The sequence below is a fragment of the Anopheles gambiae genome, chromosome 3 (assembly GCF_943734735.2).
Source record: "Anopheles gambiae chromosome 3, idAnoGambNW_F1_1, whole genome shotgun sequence".
Taxonomy (NCBI): Eukaryota; Metazoa; Arthropoda; class Insecta; order Diptera; family Culicidae; genus Anopheles; species Anopheles gambiae.
In genome coordinates this window covers 81927859-81950406 of record NC_064602.1, presented here as the reverse complement: position 1 = coordinate 81950406, position 22548 = coordinate 81927859, and the positions used below count along the sequence as shown (strand labels likewise).

Genomic DNA, 22548 nt, shown 5'->3' with positions numbered 1-22548 from the left:
TTAGATTTTCATCTATCAAATGCTTCGTACCAAAAGCCTTTTATTACTTTTTAATCTCGGGGAAAATAGTCGTTGGTCTAGGGAATCGCTGGAATTTTAAATGTAAGATAGTTTAATAAATTGTTGAAGTAGACAAGTAGGCAGGAGAGACGGACAATCACATTCCAAATTTCATAGGACCGTTTTTATCGATCCCGACGACTAAGCGATTCACCATTAGCTTCATGAACGCTTATCCAAGCAGAAGGGTTGAAGTAATGCATAAATGATGGCTTTAACCCGTTCCCTTTAAAAAGCTTACATTTTTAATTCGCTTTGAGCTTTTACCCTAATGTTCCGCAGCAACAGCGACAACAATGAGCCCCACATGCAAAATAATAAATCAGCCCTATTGGTTGACAGTTGCAGTCGTTTTTTCTAGCTACCATTACCATTACCACTACACGCCACCCTAAAAAAGGGCGACATTTTAAAAGCTTTTGCGCGGCCAGTTTCTGCTTCATTTGCATATAACCTACCGAAACGAAGTGACCAAACGATAAATAATTCGTGGACCGTGATCGGCGGGGGGACGCGGCGACCCAAGCTGCCCCCACAAACCAGAGCAATTTGTGCTCGGTGTGGCTAATTGATCACAAACTATTAACACATAAACGAAGGCGGCACCGTTTGAGGCATGTTGAAGCGCTAACTCTATCCGGATTTCCGGTGAACTACTGACGGCCCGTGTCCAGCAGCAAGCCCCTGTGTTCCCTGGTGCTTCTGTTGCGGTGCGGAAGTGATGCTGTGAGCTAAATGTGTATCAAATGTGTGTCGCCATTGTTAGCGATATTCTTTCGGTGGTGATGTCGGCGTTTGGAATTGAGTTCTATGCTCAGCGGTTTTCCAAAAACTGCCCATTTGGAGCCTGAAGTTTACGGCGGTGATGACGGAGCGTTATTTAGATTGCTATCTATTTAGGATGGGTCCAGAAAACCTTTCCAAATAAGTGGATTTTATTAAAAACAGCTGCCAGCTGAAGGTACGGGATACTTTGGCCCCGCATGATGGCGTCAAAAACGATTTAGCTTTTTATTGTAATTGCATCTCACCAAGCTGAGCGATCGAAAGATCTTCTGCTTCGAGCGGGCGGAGAAAAGTACGCACAAATAAACGAGATACAATCGATCAAGCCGGAGGACCGTTCGAATGAGTGTGGGTGCCCGAGGATGAACGGGAATGAGGACGGAAAGCGTAAACCAGAACATCTGCAGCTGCCAGGTTTTTGTGTCCACGGCAGGGCAAGGATGTACGAACGCGAGACTTTGCTTTAGGCTTTTGCTCTTCGACGCAAACAGTGAGCCCGAAGAAGAGTGTGAAGAATATTACTTACTTAGGCAGCATTAACCTGTCAAAGCAGGGTGTGCGGGTGCGGGAGAGAAACAAAACACAAACCCAACAACATGTATTGCCCGACCTTTTGGCCCTTGACACAGATGCACTTTCTGGTGCAATTCAATGGGGAAGCAAAGCAACATCTCTAACCGTACCTAGCCAACTGGTAGGAGAGTTCTGGAATGGAAGAAATCCGATTCTATAAGAGGAAAGGAAAAGGTCCTTCGAGTAACAGAATTCCTCCACATGCGGCCTCCTCTGGCAACGGGCCGAACGCAGCAGCAACACACCGTGAGGCACACTTTTTTGGAAGGCAAAGCGCAAAAGCGAAATCAACAAAACGCCAGGTGCCACAAGAATGGACAGAGGTTATGGTCCTGGTTTAACAACTTTTCTTCAAGCTCGCAGCGAGCATTTGAGCTGATTTGATGGAAAGTTTCCTGCGGTGACCCGGTGGATGAGATTTTTAAGCTAAGGTGTAAGCGATAAATTGCATTATTTTTGTTAGAAACTCAATAGAAATTGAAAAATGCTTCTTCCTTTGTTTACTTCAAATGCATTTATCTTTGGGTCCTATTTTTAGATCCGTTTTTTTCCATTTCCGAGCATCTTTAATTAAATTCACCATCTCTTTCGTCACTTAAAATAAACGCATTCGTACCTCATTTGCCACCACGGCATCGCCATTCCCTTCCGCACCTATGCGCGTTCGATTATGCAAATGATGTATTAGGAAGTTGACGAAACGGCAAAACAGACACGGCGGCTCGCGACCGATTTACCATGTGTCACACGTCATCAAGCCAACACACCATGTCGCGGCGTCGGGGAAGCGTAACTACAGCCGAATATGCGCTGCTGGCGAAAATAGAGTGTGCAAAACGAAGCAGCAGTCCAAAAAACATGGGAAGAATATTGCAAATTATGTTTAATGACGTCCAATCAGCATTGATGATGGGGCGTACTGCCTACGGTCTAAGGGGCGTGCGGTCCTTTTTCGGTTCGTTTCAAGAATAAAGTCCGAGAAGCGGATGTTGAGCGGCAGGTGAGTGAGTGAACACTGTTCTAACGATTGGTCAGCGATAAGTGTGAGCGTGTGTGTGTGTTTGTGTGGGGAAACGCATTAACCGATGCAACCGATCTCTTTGCCGACCAGTGCGCGGGACAGGTGCGCTGCTTCGTACAGAAGATGAAGGAAACGTTTTGGATGAAAAACAACTGAGTTTGATGTGTGATGTCTGAGGTTTCAATGCTGACAAAGGGCAGAGCAAAAAAATGATAAAACTGGATAATCTTTAAATAAAATGTACGAAAAATGGTAAACGATTATTAACAGACGCCCGTTAATCTGGGAGTGGTGCAATGGAACACAAAACCTGTTATATTATATGTTTAAGTTACTATAATTTCTACTTAAAAAAATCTATCAAAACTAAATAGAATCCAAACTAATAATTTAAAACAAATGAAACACCACAATCGATTCAAACTGCAAAGGTTTTCTCTCGCATTTCATTGTTTTCTCTTGGATGACGCTAGCGCCACCGGTGCTGCGACGATGGAACTGTGGAACTAATGAAACGTTTCAGATGATGAAATTTTTCAAAAATTCCAGTCGAACCGGTAGAAAACCGGTTGAAATATTTCATTCTACGAACCGAATATTTTTCATATTTAAAATTTTTAATTTGTTTTATTGACTTTTTTTAGATTTTGAGCCTTTTGGATTCATTCGACTCTGATTATCTTTCATTTAAAAAAAAAAGTATGATTGTCGGAACAATGTTAGTAGCCTTAAATTTTGACTAATTCAACTTTTTTTTCATTCAACGGAAAAAAAGAAAAAAACATACACAACTCCCCATTCCATTTTTACAAATAAGATGGCTCACTTAAACTTTTATTTAATCTTAAGCGTCCAGAAACATTTAAAATAAAATAAAAGTGTTTGTACAGCTGAAAATAAAACACTACACATAGTTATCATCACGCCCAACGGCATTTAAATAGCAAATATAAAGTCCTTAAGCTTGAGCTGCTGTGCAGTCGCCACCCAGCCACACACATGGACTATCTTTCTCGTTTGAAGGTAAACCGGAACGAGTTGTAGCTTGGCACACAGAAAAAAAACAGGAAACACACGCGCAAAAGAAAGATCAACATTCGATTAAGAAAGGAAGGTTTTATCTGCCAAACGGAGGGGAACAATAAGAGAAAAAGATCACACACAACGCGCACGAAGACACAATACCGTGTCAGTAGTGAGCTTTGGCTGTTGCTGCTGCTGCAACAAAACGGCGAAGCTGTTTCGTAACCGACAATGCGCCGCGATGCATCCCCACGACCACTACCATATCATGCAAATGAGCGGACGAGGTGATGATGTGTCCGGCGTCGAGCAAGACAAGAAGAAAACAAGGCCAGATAAAGGCTGGTGGAGAGCTAAACGATGAACGAGGGAATTGTTTCCCCTTTCCCTGCGCGTTTCGTTTGATGATATCATAAATGGCACACTTATGCTTGCTCCCTTACCGACCCATCCTCCGTCGATTTAACCACACGAGGCGAACACAAGACTGCGTCCATCCCTGGAAAGCAACATAGAGCAAGAGGGAGGGATATGGAAAGGCGTAGGAAACGTCTGATAAAATTTGCTTACATCGTGATGGTCTACCGACACACAGACGGCCCCCAACCGACGAGTGGTCAGCGTATGGAAAATTGCCGATGAAGAAAGATGCAATGCAGACGAAAGGAGTAGGCTCTGACCCAGTCGCAACATACGTTTTCATGTGCTATTATCATTAGCATACGTGGAGACCGGGTGGGCGCAAAGACAGAGTCAAGAAAAAGGGGAAAAGACCAGCAGAAGCCATTGCGGATTGCTTTTCCAGTGAATCGGAAAATTACTCTCACTCAGGAAAACTCTTTCCTCCTAGCCGTCCGCCGGGCCAGTTGATCGAAGCGTTTAAGTTGCGTAAGTTGCTTTGAACAATCAGTGTTTCTCAGCGCGTTGCATCACTGTGTGGGGGCGAAGGCAAGAAGAAGAAGAAAAAGAGCAAAAGTCAAACAAAACAAAGCATAATGGTACGTATTTGGGGCAGTTTTTTTTTCGCGAAACAATGCGCTATTGCTGCTAATGATAAAGCGGGCTGCTGGTTAGATGTTAGATAAGGCTAGTTTGGAGGTTGGATGAAGAGTGCAACTAAAGCTAAATGTTGAAGTAAATTTAAATTGGCACTGTTACAAGAGCGGAGATATGAAAACAATTATCAAATGTAGCATAAACAAATAATTAAATTTGTATCATTTCAAACGAATGTGTCGGTACGCAGCCTTCCAGCAAACAAATCGATTGCGAGTATTTACCTTCCAATCACTTCCTTGGATAATGAGTTTCATCGTTTATGCTACTTCCTGCTTCGGAAAATCCAAACTTTGAATATCATCGTACAAAATCGATCGATAAATGTTTGATTGCCATTGAACCACGTTGCTCGGGCAGCTTTATTACACAAAACCGATCGATTGCTTGCATCGATCGCCATCGCCTTGTTTTAAATGTGCCCCCCCCTCCTCACATCATAATTTGAACATCATCGTGATTCGTAAAGGAAGAAACCGAATATCTACCTGCGTTCGAATGGATCATTAAAAACTGACTGTAGCTTTAACTTCCGCCCGCCAAGATACGACTATTACTACCGCTGCTGCTCGACTCCATTGCAAATCCGCTAATCACCGATCGAACAGGTTGCGAGGGGCAGAAGAGGGAGACAACCTTCGCATTTTTTGTGGTCGCTTCTGGCCAAAATTCATCCACCAACCAGCAAAACGCATCGCTAAAATCAATCACGGCTAATTGGTCTTCCTTCGCTGGCGTTCGCAGCGTGAGCAAACAACATCACGTGTTTTGACCTTAATTTTGGCACAACTTGGCAGCCGCACTTACCTCTTTGTTTCGAAGGTTCAAGCTCAACGGTGAACGAACGGCCAACGGTGTGCCTTTGAATTTTTTGAAAAACTCTAAATTTTTATGGCATAAAGTAGTAAAATAAAAAAAAAAAACTCGACCGGGAAATCCTCTACCCTTTTCGACGAGGAAAAGCAGTACCCCGTGCGCGATGAGTTGTGCGTGACGGCACTGACCGTGCCGCGGCGTGCGTTTCAGTCGGGCAGTAGGTTTATGTTCACGTGCAAGATCCCAATCTTCTCATTTGGCGTTTTTTTTAAAGGTTCCTCACTTGGGCCACCGTTGAAGTCTTGCTGGCCGAAATCGCTTGGCGCGAGGTTAAACGTAAACAAACGCTTTTTTGTTGTTGGATCCGTCAGCTCTAGCATCACGTGCGATTGATGCTCACTTTCGCTGCCTAAAAGCTCAACGGGAAGTTTCCCTCTTGCCATGGGGCGGGGTCTTCTTTTGGTGCTTCCATCCTCCCATAGGGCACTGCACGAAAGGGAAGCAGCGTGGCAGTAAACAACGAAAGAAAAAATCAATTTGAACACCAACAAACAAGCAACGGGGGAACATGAATTAAAGCAAAAGTTTAAGCTTAGCGCCCATTAAAACATAGCAAAAAAAAGCAAGCATAGAAAACATACCCTCCTATGCAAGCATCATGATGGGGGGTTTGATGCTGATCCGAGGCTTGTCGGTTTCGGCTCATCGAGCATCAACACACACACATAGAAGCGGCTCAACAGCGGGGAGGAGAGTTTTCATTTTCAACATAATCTGTTGTTCGATGCCCATCCGCCGTGTGGCCGGGGATTTTTCTTTCTTCTTCACTATTTTGCGTCCACCTGCAACTTGAATTTTGGTTTCGCTTTCGAGTCTGCCGGCGCTCTCGTGCGCTTGTGTTGCTGTCCGCCAATTTATTTCTAAACAGATAAGCAAAAAAAAACCCGAACCACAACAAGCGACGAACCTTTTTTGCTTGCCACCCATTTCTTCCGAACCGAAGCAGGCTAGCGCGAAGGAAAATTTGTTGCGATTTTCTACTGTTTTTCGATACGTTTTGGGAGGATGGGTTTCCTCTAGTTTATCGTATCGCGCTGCAGGGGTTAGACATAAAGAGGGGCGTGTATCTTCAGCTGCTGTAAAATGAAAGAGAAAAAAAACGATACCACCACACCTCCGGTGGAATTTATTCAGCGTGCTTGTTGTTGCTCCCCATTTTTCGATCACTTTCGGTTAAACGCGCATTCCGTCTCTGTGGGAGCCCTACCCCATACGGCCATTCTCATTTTCGTGCGACGAGCGAAAGTGAAATTTCAGCGTGCTGAGAAGTCGCTCAGTGTGCCCGCCCCAAAACCCACGGGGAAGCATAATCCGCACAAAATGGCAAAACGATCAATCGTTTATGCGGGCTCTTAACGTGATAACGGTGGTTCGTCGTGCCAGTGGCGGCCGGCGAAAGAGGACACCATTTGAATGTCAAATGCACCATAAACCAGAACCCAGTGTAGCATAGAAATTTGGCCACAAATTTACATTTACCATGGGGAGCTGTTAATCGAAAAATTATGGATGTTTAATGGGAACCGATTAGTGTCGGGAGCAGCCCTGAAGCCGTTACTTATCTCGGCAGAAGGGGTGTTTTTCGGAGCGAAAAGGGAAAGTTTTCCATTTCTGCTCCAATTCAACTGCCTTCCAATTCTTCATACCGTGGGACTGTACACTCAAACAGAGAGAACAAAAAAAGAGACAACAATTTAGTAGCCGTGTCTGTCATATTTTCACGAGTAGCGAGATTCATCCATTATCACCTGGCCGAAGAAGAGTCTTCGCGCAAGAAATACTAATTTTTCGCACCGCTAGCATAGCCTTCTCATCGGGGCACAACACACAATTTCACAACACGCTCAAGGGAAGGGGAGAAAACGCACGGGAGACAGTGCGATTTAGGCCAAGCATACAATTAGCACCACTCGGCACCCTCCTTCTGTGCCGCTTTTGCGCGAACGAGCGCGCGCGCGCGCTTCATTATCACACCGCTACCTGACAGAGAGATCATCGCACTTCAATCTCCTGTGGTCTGTGTGTGAATTATCGCTTCTGGTTCCGTCTCGGTGGATGGTTTGGACGGATCGTGTACAAGAATTTCATCGTCACGATCACAATGCCTGCCGGTTTGCTAGGGGGTTGAGTAGGGCTCTACGCCGAGGAGAGAAGAGTATGCAAATGAGCGCATTACCATCTATCGGAGGCCACACATTTGCGAAGAATGCCATTTGCAAATCGATACACACACACACATCAAATGAGTGGTTAAGCCACCTGGTCTGAGCCGCATCTTGCACACCGGTAATCACGTTTCGTCTCAATAAAACATCCGGCAAACATGCCCGTCATGCGGGTTGCAGCTCATAAGGTAAAATATATCTAGCATTGGTGCACGTGTGGTGGTCAAGCCGATGGAGAAGGGAAGCAAAAGGATTAGCGAGCGGTGCACCGCCACCGATTAGACGTCATGGTGAAATGAGGGACGACACTTGGTGGTTCCCGGATCGTTGGTAAACACCATCGGCAGAACCTCCACACACGTGGTTGGAGCGATAAGCAAATTTCTGTCCAATTAAATGTAAACGCTGCAGCACGATGGAATGCGGCTGTACGCACGAAGGTTTCTTCGTAGCTCTTTAGGGAGAGGAGTATTGAAAAGAAGGCTCGTTCAGCTTTCAACACTGCATGTGGTAATAATTAATTTTCATATTTATTCCTCAACTGAAGTCAGTCGACCGAGGTAATTGCACGCAAAGGTAATGAGCTACATTATCAGTAATGGGAGTTTTCAATAATGCAAACCTGCGTTGAGGATTTAGTGTCCTAGGTGTTATCACACCAGAAAATGATGGGGTTTCATCATAAAAAGCAGCGACCTGTTGTGTGCAGTGGAGAGATGTTCTACATATTGAGTATGAAAACAGCAAGCAAGCTTCTGTTGCTATATGGAGCATAACTTGCGCCTACTTCTTTGGCACAACAACCGATGTCGGTCAAGGCCTGCCTATACCACGACAGTTTTTAGTTTATAGGGTTTTCAGAGACTTATTGATTACCTATAGCAGGATAAAGTCAGTCTTACGTATGGGAGCACGGTCCTCTATTCGCGGCTTGAACCCATGACGGGCATGGTGTTTAGTCGTACGAGTTGACAACTGTTCCATGAGACCATCGCGGGTGTATCCCAGTTAAAACCGAAACAAAAGCAGTACCACTTTTTGTAAAAATAAATAGATAACCTCACTACGGACAAAGCTAATTAAGAATGATTTTTTTTTAATTCGTCACCCATGTTCTACTTTTACTTCGTGCTGCATCTTCATCTAGATGCTATATTGAACTGCCTCTTTTCACGGTAGCAGCAACCGCGTCGAATGTCTCAATATCTGACAGGTCGGAAAATACCCTGCGTCATGCTCATGGAGAATTGGTTGCAAAAAAAACTATGAAGCGGAGTTTAAGGCACCACCTTATCCTTTCTTTTAATTCGCTACGCATCTGTTTCACATTGAAATATCACACGATTCCCATTCTGCCAAAGTGTGAGCATGAAAGATACCCCCCGTAATAGTAAGAAAGATGTACGCTACATGAACTCATTACACAGTTTTGCCCTCATTCTGCGGTTTGCCATCATCGGAACAACGTCGCTTTGTTGTGGTTATCTTCGACCGGTTGTCCGGTCCCCGAGGCGGACACCTTGTGTCTCGTGTGAGTTATGTCTACCGTTGCTTGCGATTCCATGCCTTGTGTTTGCGGTTTGGCGGAACGTGTGCGTCCCGTATACCTCTGACTTATGTCGACACGTTCCCATCGTGAATCTTCATCATCTTTCTCGCCACACCATCGGAAGGTGGGGAGGGGGGTTTTCAGTTCAAGGTAAATAATCAACCAAGCAAACCGCTGAGACCCCCGATAGCGCACAAACAGCAGACGTGATGAGTCACGCGACGCGTCAATATGTGTGAACGTTACGTTGTCTCGTGTGCAGCTGGGTTAGGAGGGCGATGTGGAGAGGCAGTTTTGGCGCACTTTACAACCGAGCAGGAGGAAGTGACTATCGCTTCTTAATGGATTGTGACGATGGACAACGCACTAAAGGGTTACAAAGTTTGTTGGAGCACACTGTCTTTGCTCGCAGTACGCGCCCTTGTGTCTTTTAAGAGGCTCGTCGTCTCGTGTTGATTGAATTCGCTACGGCGTACATCTAGTATTTCAATCTTCTCCTGTGGCTAATTTGGCTGATGAAGCACGGAGTTTGAAATGGCGCAACGTGTACAAATGGCCTTTTTTCAGTGGTTGTTTTGCGTAAGCTTAAAGGCTCCAGGTTGAGGGACGACCATATTGAGATGACGTTAAACTTGACCTAGGCTGGTACCCGCGTACACCTGCTTGCTCACTGATGGATGGAGATACCAGCGCCAGTAATGAAAGTGAAATAAAAACCTTCCCAAGTTGATAAATGAGTACGACGAGCTAATGTAGTGTGACAAAAAGTGCTGCTTCCAATTAGCGTTGAGTAAAACTGTGTATTTGCGTTGAGTAAAACTGTGTATATGTATTTGCAAGGATCGTTGCTTTAATTGAGCAACCAGTAAGTAGGTTTTTATTGTGAAATATTTTTACGAGTTAAGACATTCTATAAGCTGCAGTTCAAGATCATTCCTTGAAGCCTTCTAGATGATAATGGTTTATATAGGTTAAAAGCATTGTGCAGTTCTCTTTCAACCATTAAATATTCTCGAACGGCCTTTCCCCTAGTTGTCGATTGCACGCAAACACAAATTAACGAGGTGGAGCTCTGGGCTGCAGGGTCTATTGGAACCCTTGCCGTTGCAACTGGACGTCCTTCCAGGGCCTTTTTAAAAACTGCAAACACTAGCAGACTAGCAGCCGCGGATTTATCAACGTGTGCCCTACGCTCCAGTAAGTTAATTCCAGCATTGGTTATCAAGGCTATCGCTAGGCAGGCAGCCTGCATTAACCGGGACACATGCGCCATGAACTCTTGACAAAATACAGGGACGTACGTCGTCGCCAGACTCTTTCACACCTTTCTCACGGGACGGAATCGTATCACAACCGTGTGGTCGTCGAGATGTTCACGATTTTCTCGGTACTAGTGCTTGAAAGGGAGGAAAGGGACTGTTGATAAAAGGCGTGAATGTCAATGTCACGCTCAGGGTACGAGCGACCGTCTATTTAAACAGCCTCTATATGCCGATTCGTTTGACGCGATAATTTTCTCGTTTCTTAAGCAAACCGTACATCGGTGGTGGTGGTGGTGGACTTGTGCGATTGCCTGGAGAAACTGGAGAGTAGCGAAGGAAGGCGAAGGCACACATATGAAATGAGGGCTGGTATCTCTTACAGGCGGAATCTATTATTAAAACCGCAGCTGGAGGTCCGTAGCTTAATTGTCAAACAATCGAAGCTTGGGTTACGTATTTCGATCCAATCTTTGCTCAGGGCTGTCGAAGGTAATTTGAAAGTGGCACTGTAATTTATAGACCAATCAATAAAGCGAAAGTGAAACGTATTCATTTGCAGACATCACAAATATCGCCGCTGTACTATACACACCCCCTGTAAGAACCACTCCAACAAGCTACTAGGACTAGATCTTGATGTACAGCAGGAGCAGGATTGAACCATTGTGTGTTGCGAACTTCAATCTCTGTTTGACAACCCCATCTGATGGACGTGGTTCGACGGGTTTTTGACCAATCACCTTCCTGCAGTTTGTTGCTTCCCGGGCCAACTCCGGCGCGCCAAATCTGTGTAAACAAACCATTTTACACCACCCCCAAAAGTGTCGCACTCACTGACATTGACGCGCGTACAGCGATCGAGTTAGTAACCACCGGTACCGCCCCGCTTGTGTACTCTACAGGAATGACGTCTGAAGTACACACGCTCTGGTACGTCTGATCCCACACTTACCCGACAAGCAAGACATGGTACATGAACCCACTCATAATACACATCACCTCAGTGTAGCTTGTTTTTTACACCACCGAATCGGACGTAAACGTCCGACCAGAGGGGGTTGTTGTTTTGGGTTTCGTTTTGTGTCCGCGGTACAGGTTCTGTTTAGCTTTCTAGGGCGGAGAACGCGTCCTTCGGGTGGTGAGACAACCGCGCAGGCAGGCGTGCAAGGAGGCACTACAATAATTAATTCACGATCGTGCGACTCAACACGCCCGTCCCGTCGATTCCGGCTAGGGGAGATGTTTGCCTCTAGGAGTTGGTTTGGTGACCTTTAGCAGATACCTCGAAGTTCGTGAGTGTTTTGCGCTTTTAGACCCAATCTCGGCAGAAGGAAGTTGGGCCATACAATAAACGCTACGCGTAATGATAAATGGCTTAAGGGCTGATGAATGACCGCAAAGTTCCGAGAATTTAAAGCTAACGGGTTACAATTAATGTACAAAAGATAGAAAACACTGTTAATGCTATTAGCCGTATTAAAGCTTAAGCTAATAAACCAGCCAACGCTTCGATGCCGTTTAATGCAACAGATCAATCTCACGTGTTGCAGTCAAAAGTGGAATAAAAAAAAGATCACAGCATCCATAACCATCACTTAAACTCGAGCTACCGGTTCGAGCAGTGCACATATTTATTGCCGTGTGGATGCTTTTGTTCCAATAGAACAACTTTGTACTCACACACAGTCGTCATAAACGGCTTTACATTCATCTCCCCACCCCGCGAAAAAAAAGCCCGATCAAGGTGATCACGCGAAGGCAGATCGTGAGAAATGTACGATTTTATGAGCGGGTATTTTTAGTGTCCGGGAGCGCTATACCCACACCCCCTTCACTCCAATACACAGCAACGCCTTCCATCGAACCTAGCAGCACGCAAATGCAAAACGTAGAACTTCGGTGCACTGCATTGCGGCTCTATCGCAGTGTTCTCGATGCAACGGTAGTAGCCCGAGCTCCGTGTTTTGAAAGGTAACTCTCCGAACTACTAACGTCCACAGGGGGCGCTGCTTTTTTATTACAACACACGTACCCGTCGTCGTCGTCAACAGGGTTGCGCTACTGGCAGCTCACTCGATCATGTTGCAGTTGGAACGGTTGGAAATAATAGCCACACAGGTTTTGCGCCCAAGACTTCCTCTGGCCTTTGGAGGCTGTTCGGCTTGGGCAGGTTGACGACTGCTGCAGCAGGTTGCGAAATCCAAATCCAAACGGCCAATGTGTGTATGTTGCCCCCGCCACGATCGCTTATTGTAAATCGATTCAAATCTCCCGGGGCATTAATTGTAATCTATCAGATGGAGTTGGGTTTGGGATTTTCAATAACATATTCCAGGCGGGATAACTTTAAGGAGCTACTCCTACAAGCTTACCGCTGCTTACCAAGCTTACCGCAATTGGCATACTTTCAATGGAGTTCTTGGCGTAATTAATTAACTGAGCGTTTTGAATCAAAGATCATTCGTTACTTTACATTATGGGAATTTCATTATTGCAAACAGCAAGACATTAAAGAGCCATGCCATATGTGACATTTTGGTAAAGCATTTACACGCATGGCTATTGGAAAAGGTCAGTCCGTCAATGTTGTTTTTTATGTGAGTCGATAGACACCACATCTTCTGGAAATAGTTTTTTTTCTTACGTTCACACAAACCTGCGTGACGTGTTGTTCTAATTGTTCACAATTTTGTTTATGCGCAGCTCAAGGATGTGACTAAGATGTTTGTTTTGCTGCCGTCAACACGCAAGGTCTATCAAAACAAGAACCTTTGTTTCAGCTAAGCGTATTAAGATACCTTCAGCGATTAAGATTTATTGGCTTTGCTTAGCTGGATGGATCAGTGCACAACGACAAAGAAGCTGTTGTACGGGGTTTCCCCCTCCTTACTAAGATCTTCGTTACAACGAACGTTACCCAACATCTCCGAAATCTAATAAAGACGTTGGTAGAACTGCTTTTGACACCATCAGCTGCGATCGTGCGTTGATGACTTCGATCGGCAAAGCGTTCGATTTCTCACGCTGATGACAGTTGTCTCTGTTTCACGCCCAAAGGTAGCTTAACGCGATTGCGCTGGGAACTCCCGGGAATCATCTAATGGTGTCTAATGGAGAAACTAATCTTCACACCGAATCTTCCCGCCACACAATGCTAGAAGCTTAAAAAAACGCGAGATGCCCCAACTCGTAACAGAGCTGACTGACCGACTCGCATAGGTTTGCACTTTACCCTTCCATCGCTTTGTGGCAGGCTTACGGGCGATTCCACAATTTGCCTTGCCCCGTATCCCTGTATTCGATCTCTCGTAGCTCATCTGTGAGCCGGCACACGGTAGGGTAGGTAGGGCGATTTACATAATCGACACAAATCGACCCCAATCGCAGATGGTAACTGGTCAAAAAGGGAACTGCTACTCACACACACATCTATCATTGATCTGAGTAAGAGGGGCATCTTACTACCCTCACTCACCTCTCAACCCTTTCAAACCCCTTTTTTACTCTCCCACATTAGCGACAAACGGTATAAAGACAAGTAGAAGCGAAGATCTGTGGCGAGATTGTTGCCCGAAACGCACCCAGCGGTGCACCTTGTGCTTGTACTGTTCGTTACGCGTTAGGAGAGCTTTAGCATTAATTTTCTCACGAATTTAATGATACTGTTGCTTTTGCTTTTTTTTCTATTCAAAGCTTACTGCAAAACTGCGTAAAGGTTTGTTTTATGTTTCACAAATTAAAAGCAAACAAAACTTGTCAACCCGCTGATGAGATATCAGCGCCGAGAAGCGAAGAAGCTTGAGAAAAATGCTAATTGTGCGTTCGCTCAGAGGTCGGGCGGGATGCAACGCCACGGCTTACAGCTTAGAGGGATGATGTAAAGCCATTTGTTGTGCCAATGGGGATTAGATTTATACGTGATAAAAGCCGCACGCGGGCGCACATAAAAAAGCGTCAACTTTCGCTGCTGCTTCAAATTAAAGCGGAGAGTAAGTTATGATGTTCATAATGATGTCGTTGTTTGGTGCCTGGTGGGCTCAAACCGTTTTTTATGCGGCTTTTGCAGTCTTTAAATGAATGTTTTATAATAGCTGCATGGGTGGGGTGGTACTTATCCTCTTCGCTCGCTAGAATCCACAACAAAGTAGGGTCTGGAATTGAAATTACCTGGAAATATAACAATGTAAATACGTGATTAGTACAGAGCTTTAAATTAAAATAACAAAGCATATTATCTACAGTACTAAATATCACTTGGTCTACGTCAAGTACCGCAAGCATATGCCCTTTAGTATCCGAATTATCTTGGAATTACATTTTAAATTGTTCAACATTCGCTCCTTCTCGGTGAGCCTAGGATAATTTTACATAACTGGGGAAAAACCGAGCGAAAAGACACCACAAAATCAACTCTACGAGCATTTATACACTTTCGTATCCTGGTCACGTCACCAAAACATTCATGTAAAACAACTCTTCCCCAACATTCCCGTATCTCACCTGACAATGGTCGCGTGATGGCTGGTATGCGTTTCCGTTTCCTTCTTCCGCCCGGAGTAGCTCACCACCGTAATCTGGCGCGTCTGCGTCCTTACCACGCGCCTCACCCGACTCCGTCCGTCACCCACCAGCACTATCGTGCGCTTCTTGCTGCTTCCACCGCTCACATTGCTGCCGCTGCCGGCCGCCGTCGTATCGCTCAGAACACTGGCCGACCCGGACCCGCCATGATGCTGCTGATGGTTGTTGTTACTATCACCACCCGCACTGAGCGCACTGCTTCCACCGCTCCCGCTTAGAAGACTGCTCTTTTCCGATCCACGACTACCGCTGCCCAGATGCAGACTGTCCAGCTTGTCGCTCAGATCAAAGTATCCACCACCGCCTCCGGTCCCACTACCCGTCCCGCCCGACAGCAGATTGTGCGGAAAGTACTTGTGATACTTCTCCGACGAGGACACTGCACCACCAATGTTGCCCACCGAGCCGCCGAACGCATTCTGATACTTTAGCTTCTCTCCATCACTGTGCTGCAGGTGGTGGTGGCGCGGTGACGATCGCGACTTCCGTTCCCGCTCCTGGTGGTGGTGGTGGTGGGGCGAGGGCGAATGGTGGTAGTGCCGCTGATGTGGCGACTTGTAATGATGGTGATGATGATGATGGTGATGATGGTGTCCGTGCGGCCCGTGATGACTGTCCCCGGCGCGTGGGTACAGTTCCGAGTCGAGCATGGTTCGACTGTTTGTTTGATCTCCGCTCTCAACAGGGATCGGAGCGGATGTTCCCGCACTGGGGAGATCCCACCAGGGTCGCCAACGTGTATGTGTGTGTGTGTCTTTCTTCAAGGGTGGCTAAAAAAATCGCCGGAAGCGGTCAAACTCCACGCCGTGTTAATGATGACCGTGCTGGAACGAGCGAGCATGCGTACTTGACCCCGGGAGGCAAATTTGGGGGGATCACCAGTCTTCCTGGGGGCATGCGCGTAATCCAAAAGGGCACGAGGTTCACCGGGACCACCGACGAAGGTAATCCGTATCAGCTGGATAGCACTTCACTACTTTCACCGAATAGTTTTGGAAGCCAGAGGCAACCTTTTCCGTTGATAATACCAAAAGAGGTCGCCTTTGGAGTTCGTGAGTCGGTTAAATGTTAAGTTCGTTTTATCAATTCGAATTACACATTGGTTCACTTGTATTTCTATGCGTGCGTTGTGCTTTGATTCACCTTGTTCGGCACATTTCCTTGTGGAAAACACTGTAGAATAGTAAGTAATTTGTTACATCACCACGTTCACGGCTTATTCTCACTGTCATATAACCATTAAAAAGTTCGTTAAGTGCGTGTAGATGTGTGAGCATTTTCTTCTTCGTTCGCCCTGACTGATCTGACTCGTTATTCTTAGAACCTGTAGTGTTGTCACTCCGTCTGCTGACTCAATCAACCTCAGCTGGAAACATTTCGGACACTCAAACCAACTCTCCCCGAAAAAAGCTGCGTAGGCATCCACTAATTTCGTGTGTGCATTAACGTAAACACAAACAAGCGCGCGCGCGGGTGGAGGAGAAGCTTTTTTTTGGCCACTTAACGACCCTGCGGTACGATTCTGAAGTGAGTAAGAAAAGAATTCCAGCCTCTTGGAATAATTATTGAACACCAGACAGCTCCAGACATCTTGCCTGGAGTTTGCATTATTCACCCTGGCCCTGTGTAGGTGGGAAGTTTGAAGAATTTATTCGCAGTACTCAACTTGCCCAATTTCCGCACCGCCTGAACCACCTGAACCCTGCGCTGACTTCAGGTCTTTGGTGGGTGGTGCTAAAAATATTCGCCTGACGCGGCGGAATGTGGCTTCTTTCTTCCGTGCTGTTCTCAAACGCGTGTAGGATGTAATCCGTCAAACCGATCTATCCGCACAGTTTTAAACGCTCGCTTTACTTTGTACTCGTTCCGCAATATCGATCGTTTGGCGAACGGCTTTACACTGCTCGCGATTTGCGCGATGCGAGAAAGTCGGAAAGGTAGGGTGAGCGCAACACAGAACGCACCCGAAGGCGGTTCTAGTCCAATTAGAATATGCGCGTGGCAGCGAACGTGCGCAAGCTAATTTTACAATCAACACATCGCCTTCATAACGGTCATAGCGCGCGCCGCCTGTGTGCCGCTGCTCCGAGATAATCAGGGCATGAAATGAAGCCCGTGCAGAAACGGGTGCACACGTGGAGCCGATGTGAATGCATTCTCACGAAGCCCGCGAGCTTATTGGGCGGTGAATTGTTCTCCGACGCCCGGAATAACTGCAATCCCTCTGGCGCTTGCGTGCGTACCAGCAAAAGCTATTGCGCAAGCGAAAACGGTTTTGCATTGCAGCGGAAAGCACAATGGACAAGATTACGGGGTAGCCGCATCCTACACGTTATCTCCTTATTTAAAATGCACCACCGTTTTCCGCTGAGATGCAATTGCCATGGGTAAAATAAATACGTTTCGTTTGCAGAATGGATTAAGCTTCCAGTTAGGAATATTGAATTGTCGAATTACCATCACCGTACAACCACGTTAATGGAGACGACGGTTCGCTCCGTCGTGGTCCATCATCAAGGCTAAAATGTGGCCACGCAGTACGCGAGATTCAATTCAATTTCAGTCGAACCACCGATCTCCGAGTTCGATCGATTAGATTAGAGCTGATTGTTTAATCGTGATCGTCTTTTGGGATGACATGTACCCGATGGCGGTGTTTCTCCAGGGATGGGAAATTGAGCGCCGCCGAAGGACACCCACCAGCGCTTTTAACAGCATTCGTGTTTCGTATTATGCAACGTGCGACTCCAGCCACTTCGTCAACGAGAGAGTCGTCACCCCACTCACATTTAATTGGACGCAAGATGAGCTTTTCGTACTGTGAGCATCGGCCAACAGCCATAGCTTGCCTGAGAAGTACGAATTTTATGGATTTGTCGTAGAGTTCAAGGGGACACTTACGGCTGCCGCTTTGCAAGCTTTCAGGTCTCCTACTGGTATGTGTTTGTGTGTGTTTGTGTATTTTGTTGGACATTTAAGATGCGCTTCATAGGAGTTTGAAGAAGAAAAAACAAACAAACAGCCGATAAAAAAACGCCGGTTAAATTTAAAAGGAAAGTCTGGTGTTTTGCTCATATCGTAGATGCTGCTTTTATGGGACAAGATGTAAAAGATTTTTGTAATCGTTGCAGCTAAGTACTGTGAAATGAAAACATTGGGATAGGAGAAGTATCGCTAATATACTTGAATGTCTGAGGTTTCATAACAAGAGGTTCTTTGAATCTGCAAGAGATTCTTCCCTGTCTCTTACCGTAGTTGCAGGGGTAGTTACAGATTTGATTTGCAACCTTTGCCATCAGAAGCGCTTGTAATTAAGGCCAAATGTTGACAGCTTCAAATGTCAAAATATTAATATTTCTAAAATGTCATCTGCTCCCTTTGCAACTGGCATCACAAATCCTCGATCACGCACTATTCTCAGACATGATCCTAAAGGATTGTTTTGAAAATGACAAATTCCACATTCTTCGGCACAATACAAAGATTGGCTAGTTCGCTTCCTCGTCGAAACATCGAACCAGTTTTGGATGCATAAGACCGGTTACCGATAATTGTAGTATGGAAGTCGTCCAGTGAAACCTAACTTGTCCTCCAGGCAACTCCTACACCTTGCGAGCAACCCCACGCAACACAGCTGACCGTGAGCATTGTCTAGAATTAATCAAACTGGCTAGCGCTTCGTGCTCGTTTGACAGTACACTGACACGGGGAGTCAAACTAATCTCAGTTACGAAATGAGCTTAACAAACCATCAGCAGTCCGTTGAAAATCGAAAGTGACTTTTTACCCCAACAATGTCCCGTTAGCAGGAGACGCCGTTTTTTCCTGATAATTACAAACCGGCCGCACCGTCTAATCAGAGGAATAGTAAGTTCCCGAGATTTAATGATGACACTATCGAACGATTTTGAGGTTTTTATCTGTTTCTTCACACATAAAGACGTTGACTCCACACCGTGTAGTCCCGGCAATATGCGACCTCCAATAGCCGCTGTAATGATGATTGATTGATTGATGATTGTTTCTAATATTAGGTTTTTTTTTCTCTTTTTAAATGCCACGGACACGGCGCTTTTGATCCATTCGGAATCTATCGGTTTTTGTTCATTTCTGATGCCTTCCGAATTGTGGCAATAAAAGTTATGTATTTTCTATTTTCCTCAGCATTTACAGCTGCTAGCGTCGCTGGCTAATTAAGTGACATATCGGCAAAACGGACGCAGCGAAAGGTTGACGATCGGCACGATATGTGCGGCTGCACGATGCGTCCGTCGCAACCGTAAGCAGGGGAAAGTGTGACCAAACTCTAATGCTTAACTTTAAGCGTCGTTGTGGCATTTTTTTCCGGGAGAGGCGACTTGTGAAGAAGAAGGTAGGAAGAGACACTTCACTGCAGCACACGCACATACGATGCCATAAGGGATGGTTTTATGCATTGGATTTCGATGATGCGCAAAGCGTCACCGTGTGAGTTGTACCTTCGAGCTAAGTAAACATTACCCTCTTACGCTCCCAATTGAAACTTGTTTAGTAGAAGGGGAGTACGCCCTTAAGTGTACTATTTTTTTCCAACAATACCACGAGTGAAGTCGATGAACGTTGCCACTTCATTCGGTTTGATTTGCGTGGTAGTTCTTTTTAAATTGCCTACTGGATGACACTTTACAGGGCGCTCGCGTGCCTAAGCTGATTTTGGTTAATATCCCCCAAAAGTTCCTACCAATAAATGCTCACGCGCTCAAGGAAGTTGCTTCGAAAGCGCCAGTTTTTTTCTGTACTCTAGGCAAGCAAAATGGAAAGTGAAGCAAACGACGCCGCTAGGGAGTGCGTGGCCCTTTGGGGAAAGGGCTGATCGGCTGCACACGTCACAGTGAAAGCGGCTCGTGTGCTTATAATTCCCCGAAAATGAGCAATTGCGCGTTGCGCTTTACCTATTTCTATTTCGAAATCTGTTTAGCGTAGGTAAAAATAGGGTTCAATGTGTACTGAATATTCAATACCGTATATGTTCAATAGAGGTTATAGAAACGATTGCCTCTTTTTTTAAAGAGCAAAATTTGAAGGAATACGCCATAAGAAATAGAGTTAACCAGTAAAAGCATTGAAGTATGCAAAAAGGGATTTCTTGATGTGCACCACATATTTAGATCTCATAGTTTATTTTCACACAACTACACGAAGCTGCTGTTTATAGAATTAGCTGCAATTAGAGCCAGATGAGCACATCAACCCCTTACAAATCAGCCACCGACGAGGTTTGGGGGCCGTTCGAGTAGGTGGATGGGTGTGCTCAACTTCTCAGAACGATGTTACCACCGCCGCGATGTGGGCACCCTTTGGGCCGATCCCATTCCCGGATGCAAATCGCTTCCTAGGAAAAATTGGTCAGCGTAGGCGGCCCGTTTATTGGAGGTAATTTTATGTTCCCATCATCACGGCCATGGCATCGCATCGATCAAACGCGATTGCGATAAAGCACACAGAAAGGCGTGTTCGTAATGCGTTGAAATATTGTTTCACATGATGTTTCGGGAATTGGTTTGTAAAGGGTTTTTTGTTCTTCTTTCTATGAAAATTAGTCCACTCCCCAATCAAAGTGGACGCCCACGGTGTACAACTTTAGAAGACGACGACGCTCATGCGTGTCGCTTTGGTTCTTTTCCCACCGGACCTCATTTATTGCTTTCTTTAAGATACAGGTACGCGTGGGCGTTCGCTGTTCACTCTTTTCGGTCCTCCAATTAAAGCTCATCAAAATGGGCTGAAGCATCGGTGTGTTCTGGGTGCTGAACTTTCTATACAATATTCCATAATAAACTGCTCCTTTTGGGGGTGCGATGGCTTCCGAGCACGATCGACCACCACCAGCGGTTTTAACAAGTGATTTTAATTCTGCTCCCTAGATGGCGCAAAACATCACACGCTGGTGGTTTAATTTTTGTTTTTTTTTTACAAGCAATCGCCCGAAAAAACAACAACAGCTCAGCAATCCGACCAATTGGAGCTGTGTTACCGGTTTCTGTTCGCTTGGAAGAGTTGAACCCACCAAACATGGATCATACGATCGCGGCAAGGGAGCACACTGCCAAGTAACGGCGGTTTGTGAGCGTCCCATATGTGGGTTTTCGGCACGAAATCTCAATAATCGGTCGTCCCGCTCGCGAAGCCGGCAGCAGGCCTGCGCGCGACTAATCGAATGTCGAACGCCCGCGCAGGATATTCATATGGGACGACCGCGCGATCATGGCCGTGATAGAACAGGTTCCACCAGCGGAAGGAGCAGGTATAGGGGTGTTCGTTAGCAGCCAGTTCTTATTAACGGAGTGATAAAGTGTTCAAAGCATTCGCGGACGTGTGAGCTAATTATTAAAATGTCCAGCAGTGAGAAGTGCAAGAAAAGCACCAAATATACTGAATGCTTGTTTGAAAAACAAATTAAAAATAGCATGTTATTTTGTAACACTTCTTCCTTTTGTGGTCTAAAATTAAAACTACCAGTCGTAAAGTTTCCCCAAAAAAAAACCGACTCTTATGTACCACTCAGCGTAACCGACATAACGCCACTTTGCATGCACTCAAAAGCCAATGGTGCGTAAAGCAGGCCTCCAACGTCCGCAGCCAACCTTCACTTCTGGTCAGCGGAAAGCTCAGTCCGGGAACATCAGTTACCAGAAGAAAAAAAAAACCCCGAGTAACTCGGCTTTGCTTCCCGTCATCCCCTACACCAGGGTGTGGTTAGCTGCGCACTAGTCAACCGTGCAGTAGTGACTGCGGCGGCAGCATTTTTCCGCAATTTTGAGCGGTATATACAACACACTTTTTGAGGTTATGTCGGCTGTTGTTCTCAGGTTCCCGCGCTACCACGCACGGCACGTACAATGGAAGAAATCGTGACGGCAATTGAACTACTTTGGGCTTCGACATGGCCCTCGGTGAACGAACGAAATTCGAACAGCGACGATTGCGTGCATTGTGGGACAGTGTAAGAATGATAAAAATGCCTACCAACAGATCGGTTTGTTTTGTGTGTCAGCAGTATGGCGCGTAAACGGTTTGAAGGAAAGGGAGATTGAGTACAGCGTGTACTACCACCACCTTGATGTAACTAATGCATTCCATCAGCTTAAGGAATTGTTGATATTTAGGACGATTTTCCTCAATATCGAGACCAATTCAATTTGAACGTGTAACATTCAGTATCATGCAGATGATTGTTGACAGTTTCCAATACACGGAATTATACGTAATAGAATTAAAGAATCCAATTACAAAAATGATGGATTAAATATGAAAATATTTCTCATTGGAATAATGAATAATGAAATGCTCTTGTTAGATTTTCATGTGAAATAATTTAAAAACCAACAAGATACCGGTTTCACCATGCCAATATGATTACAATTCTATCTCTTTGTCAACATATCGAAGACGAAAGGTTTCACTCAATTTTAAATATCGGAAAACAGGGATTAAATTTCGGCACATTAATTTAAATATGCTCTTCCCCCCGAAAATGGTTACTTCCTTCGACCCAAACGCTGCAAGGAGCTCCTACACGAACTACCACAATTGGTCAATTTCCTGTTTGCCTTCCTG

The 22548-nt window shown here is 45.5% G+C and overlaps 1 protein-coding gene across 6 annotated transcripts in view; it reads right to left on the bottom strand.

The window, feature by feature from the left end:
• The window catches only part of LOC1278273 (IQ motif and SEC7 domain-containing protein 1), a 175613-nt gene that overhangs the window by 48944 nt on the left and 104121 nt on the right, over window positions 1-22548 (bottom strand). For 2 of the 6 annotated variants that reach the window (XM_061661677.1, XM_061661678.1), the window contains exon 2: window positions 14872-16125. The exons of the other annotated variants lie outside the window; for them this stretch is intronic. In XM_061661677.1, coding sequence (XP_061517661.1) covers window positions 14872-15602 — 731 coding nt within the window. In that variant the 5' untranslated portion in view covers window positions 15603-16125. The remainder of the gene's footprint in view (window positions 1-14871; window positions 16126-22548) is intronic. 6 annotated transcript variants of the gene reach the window in all.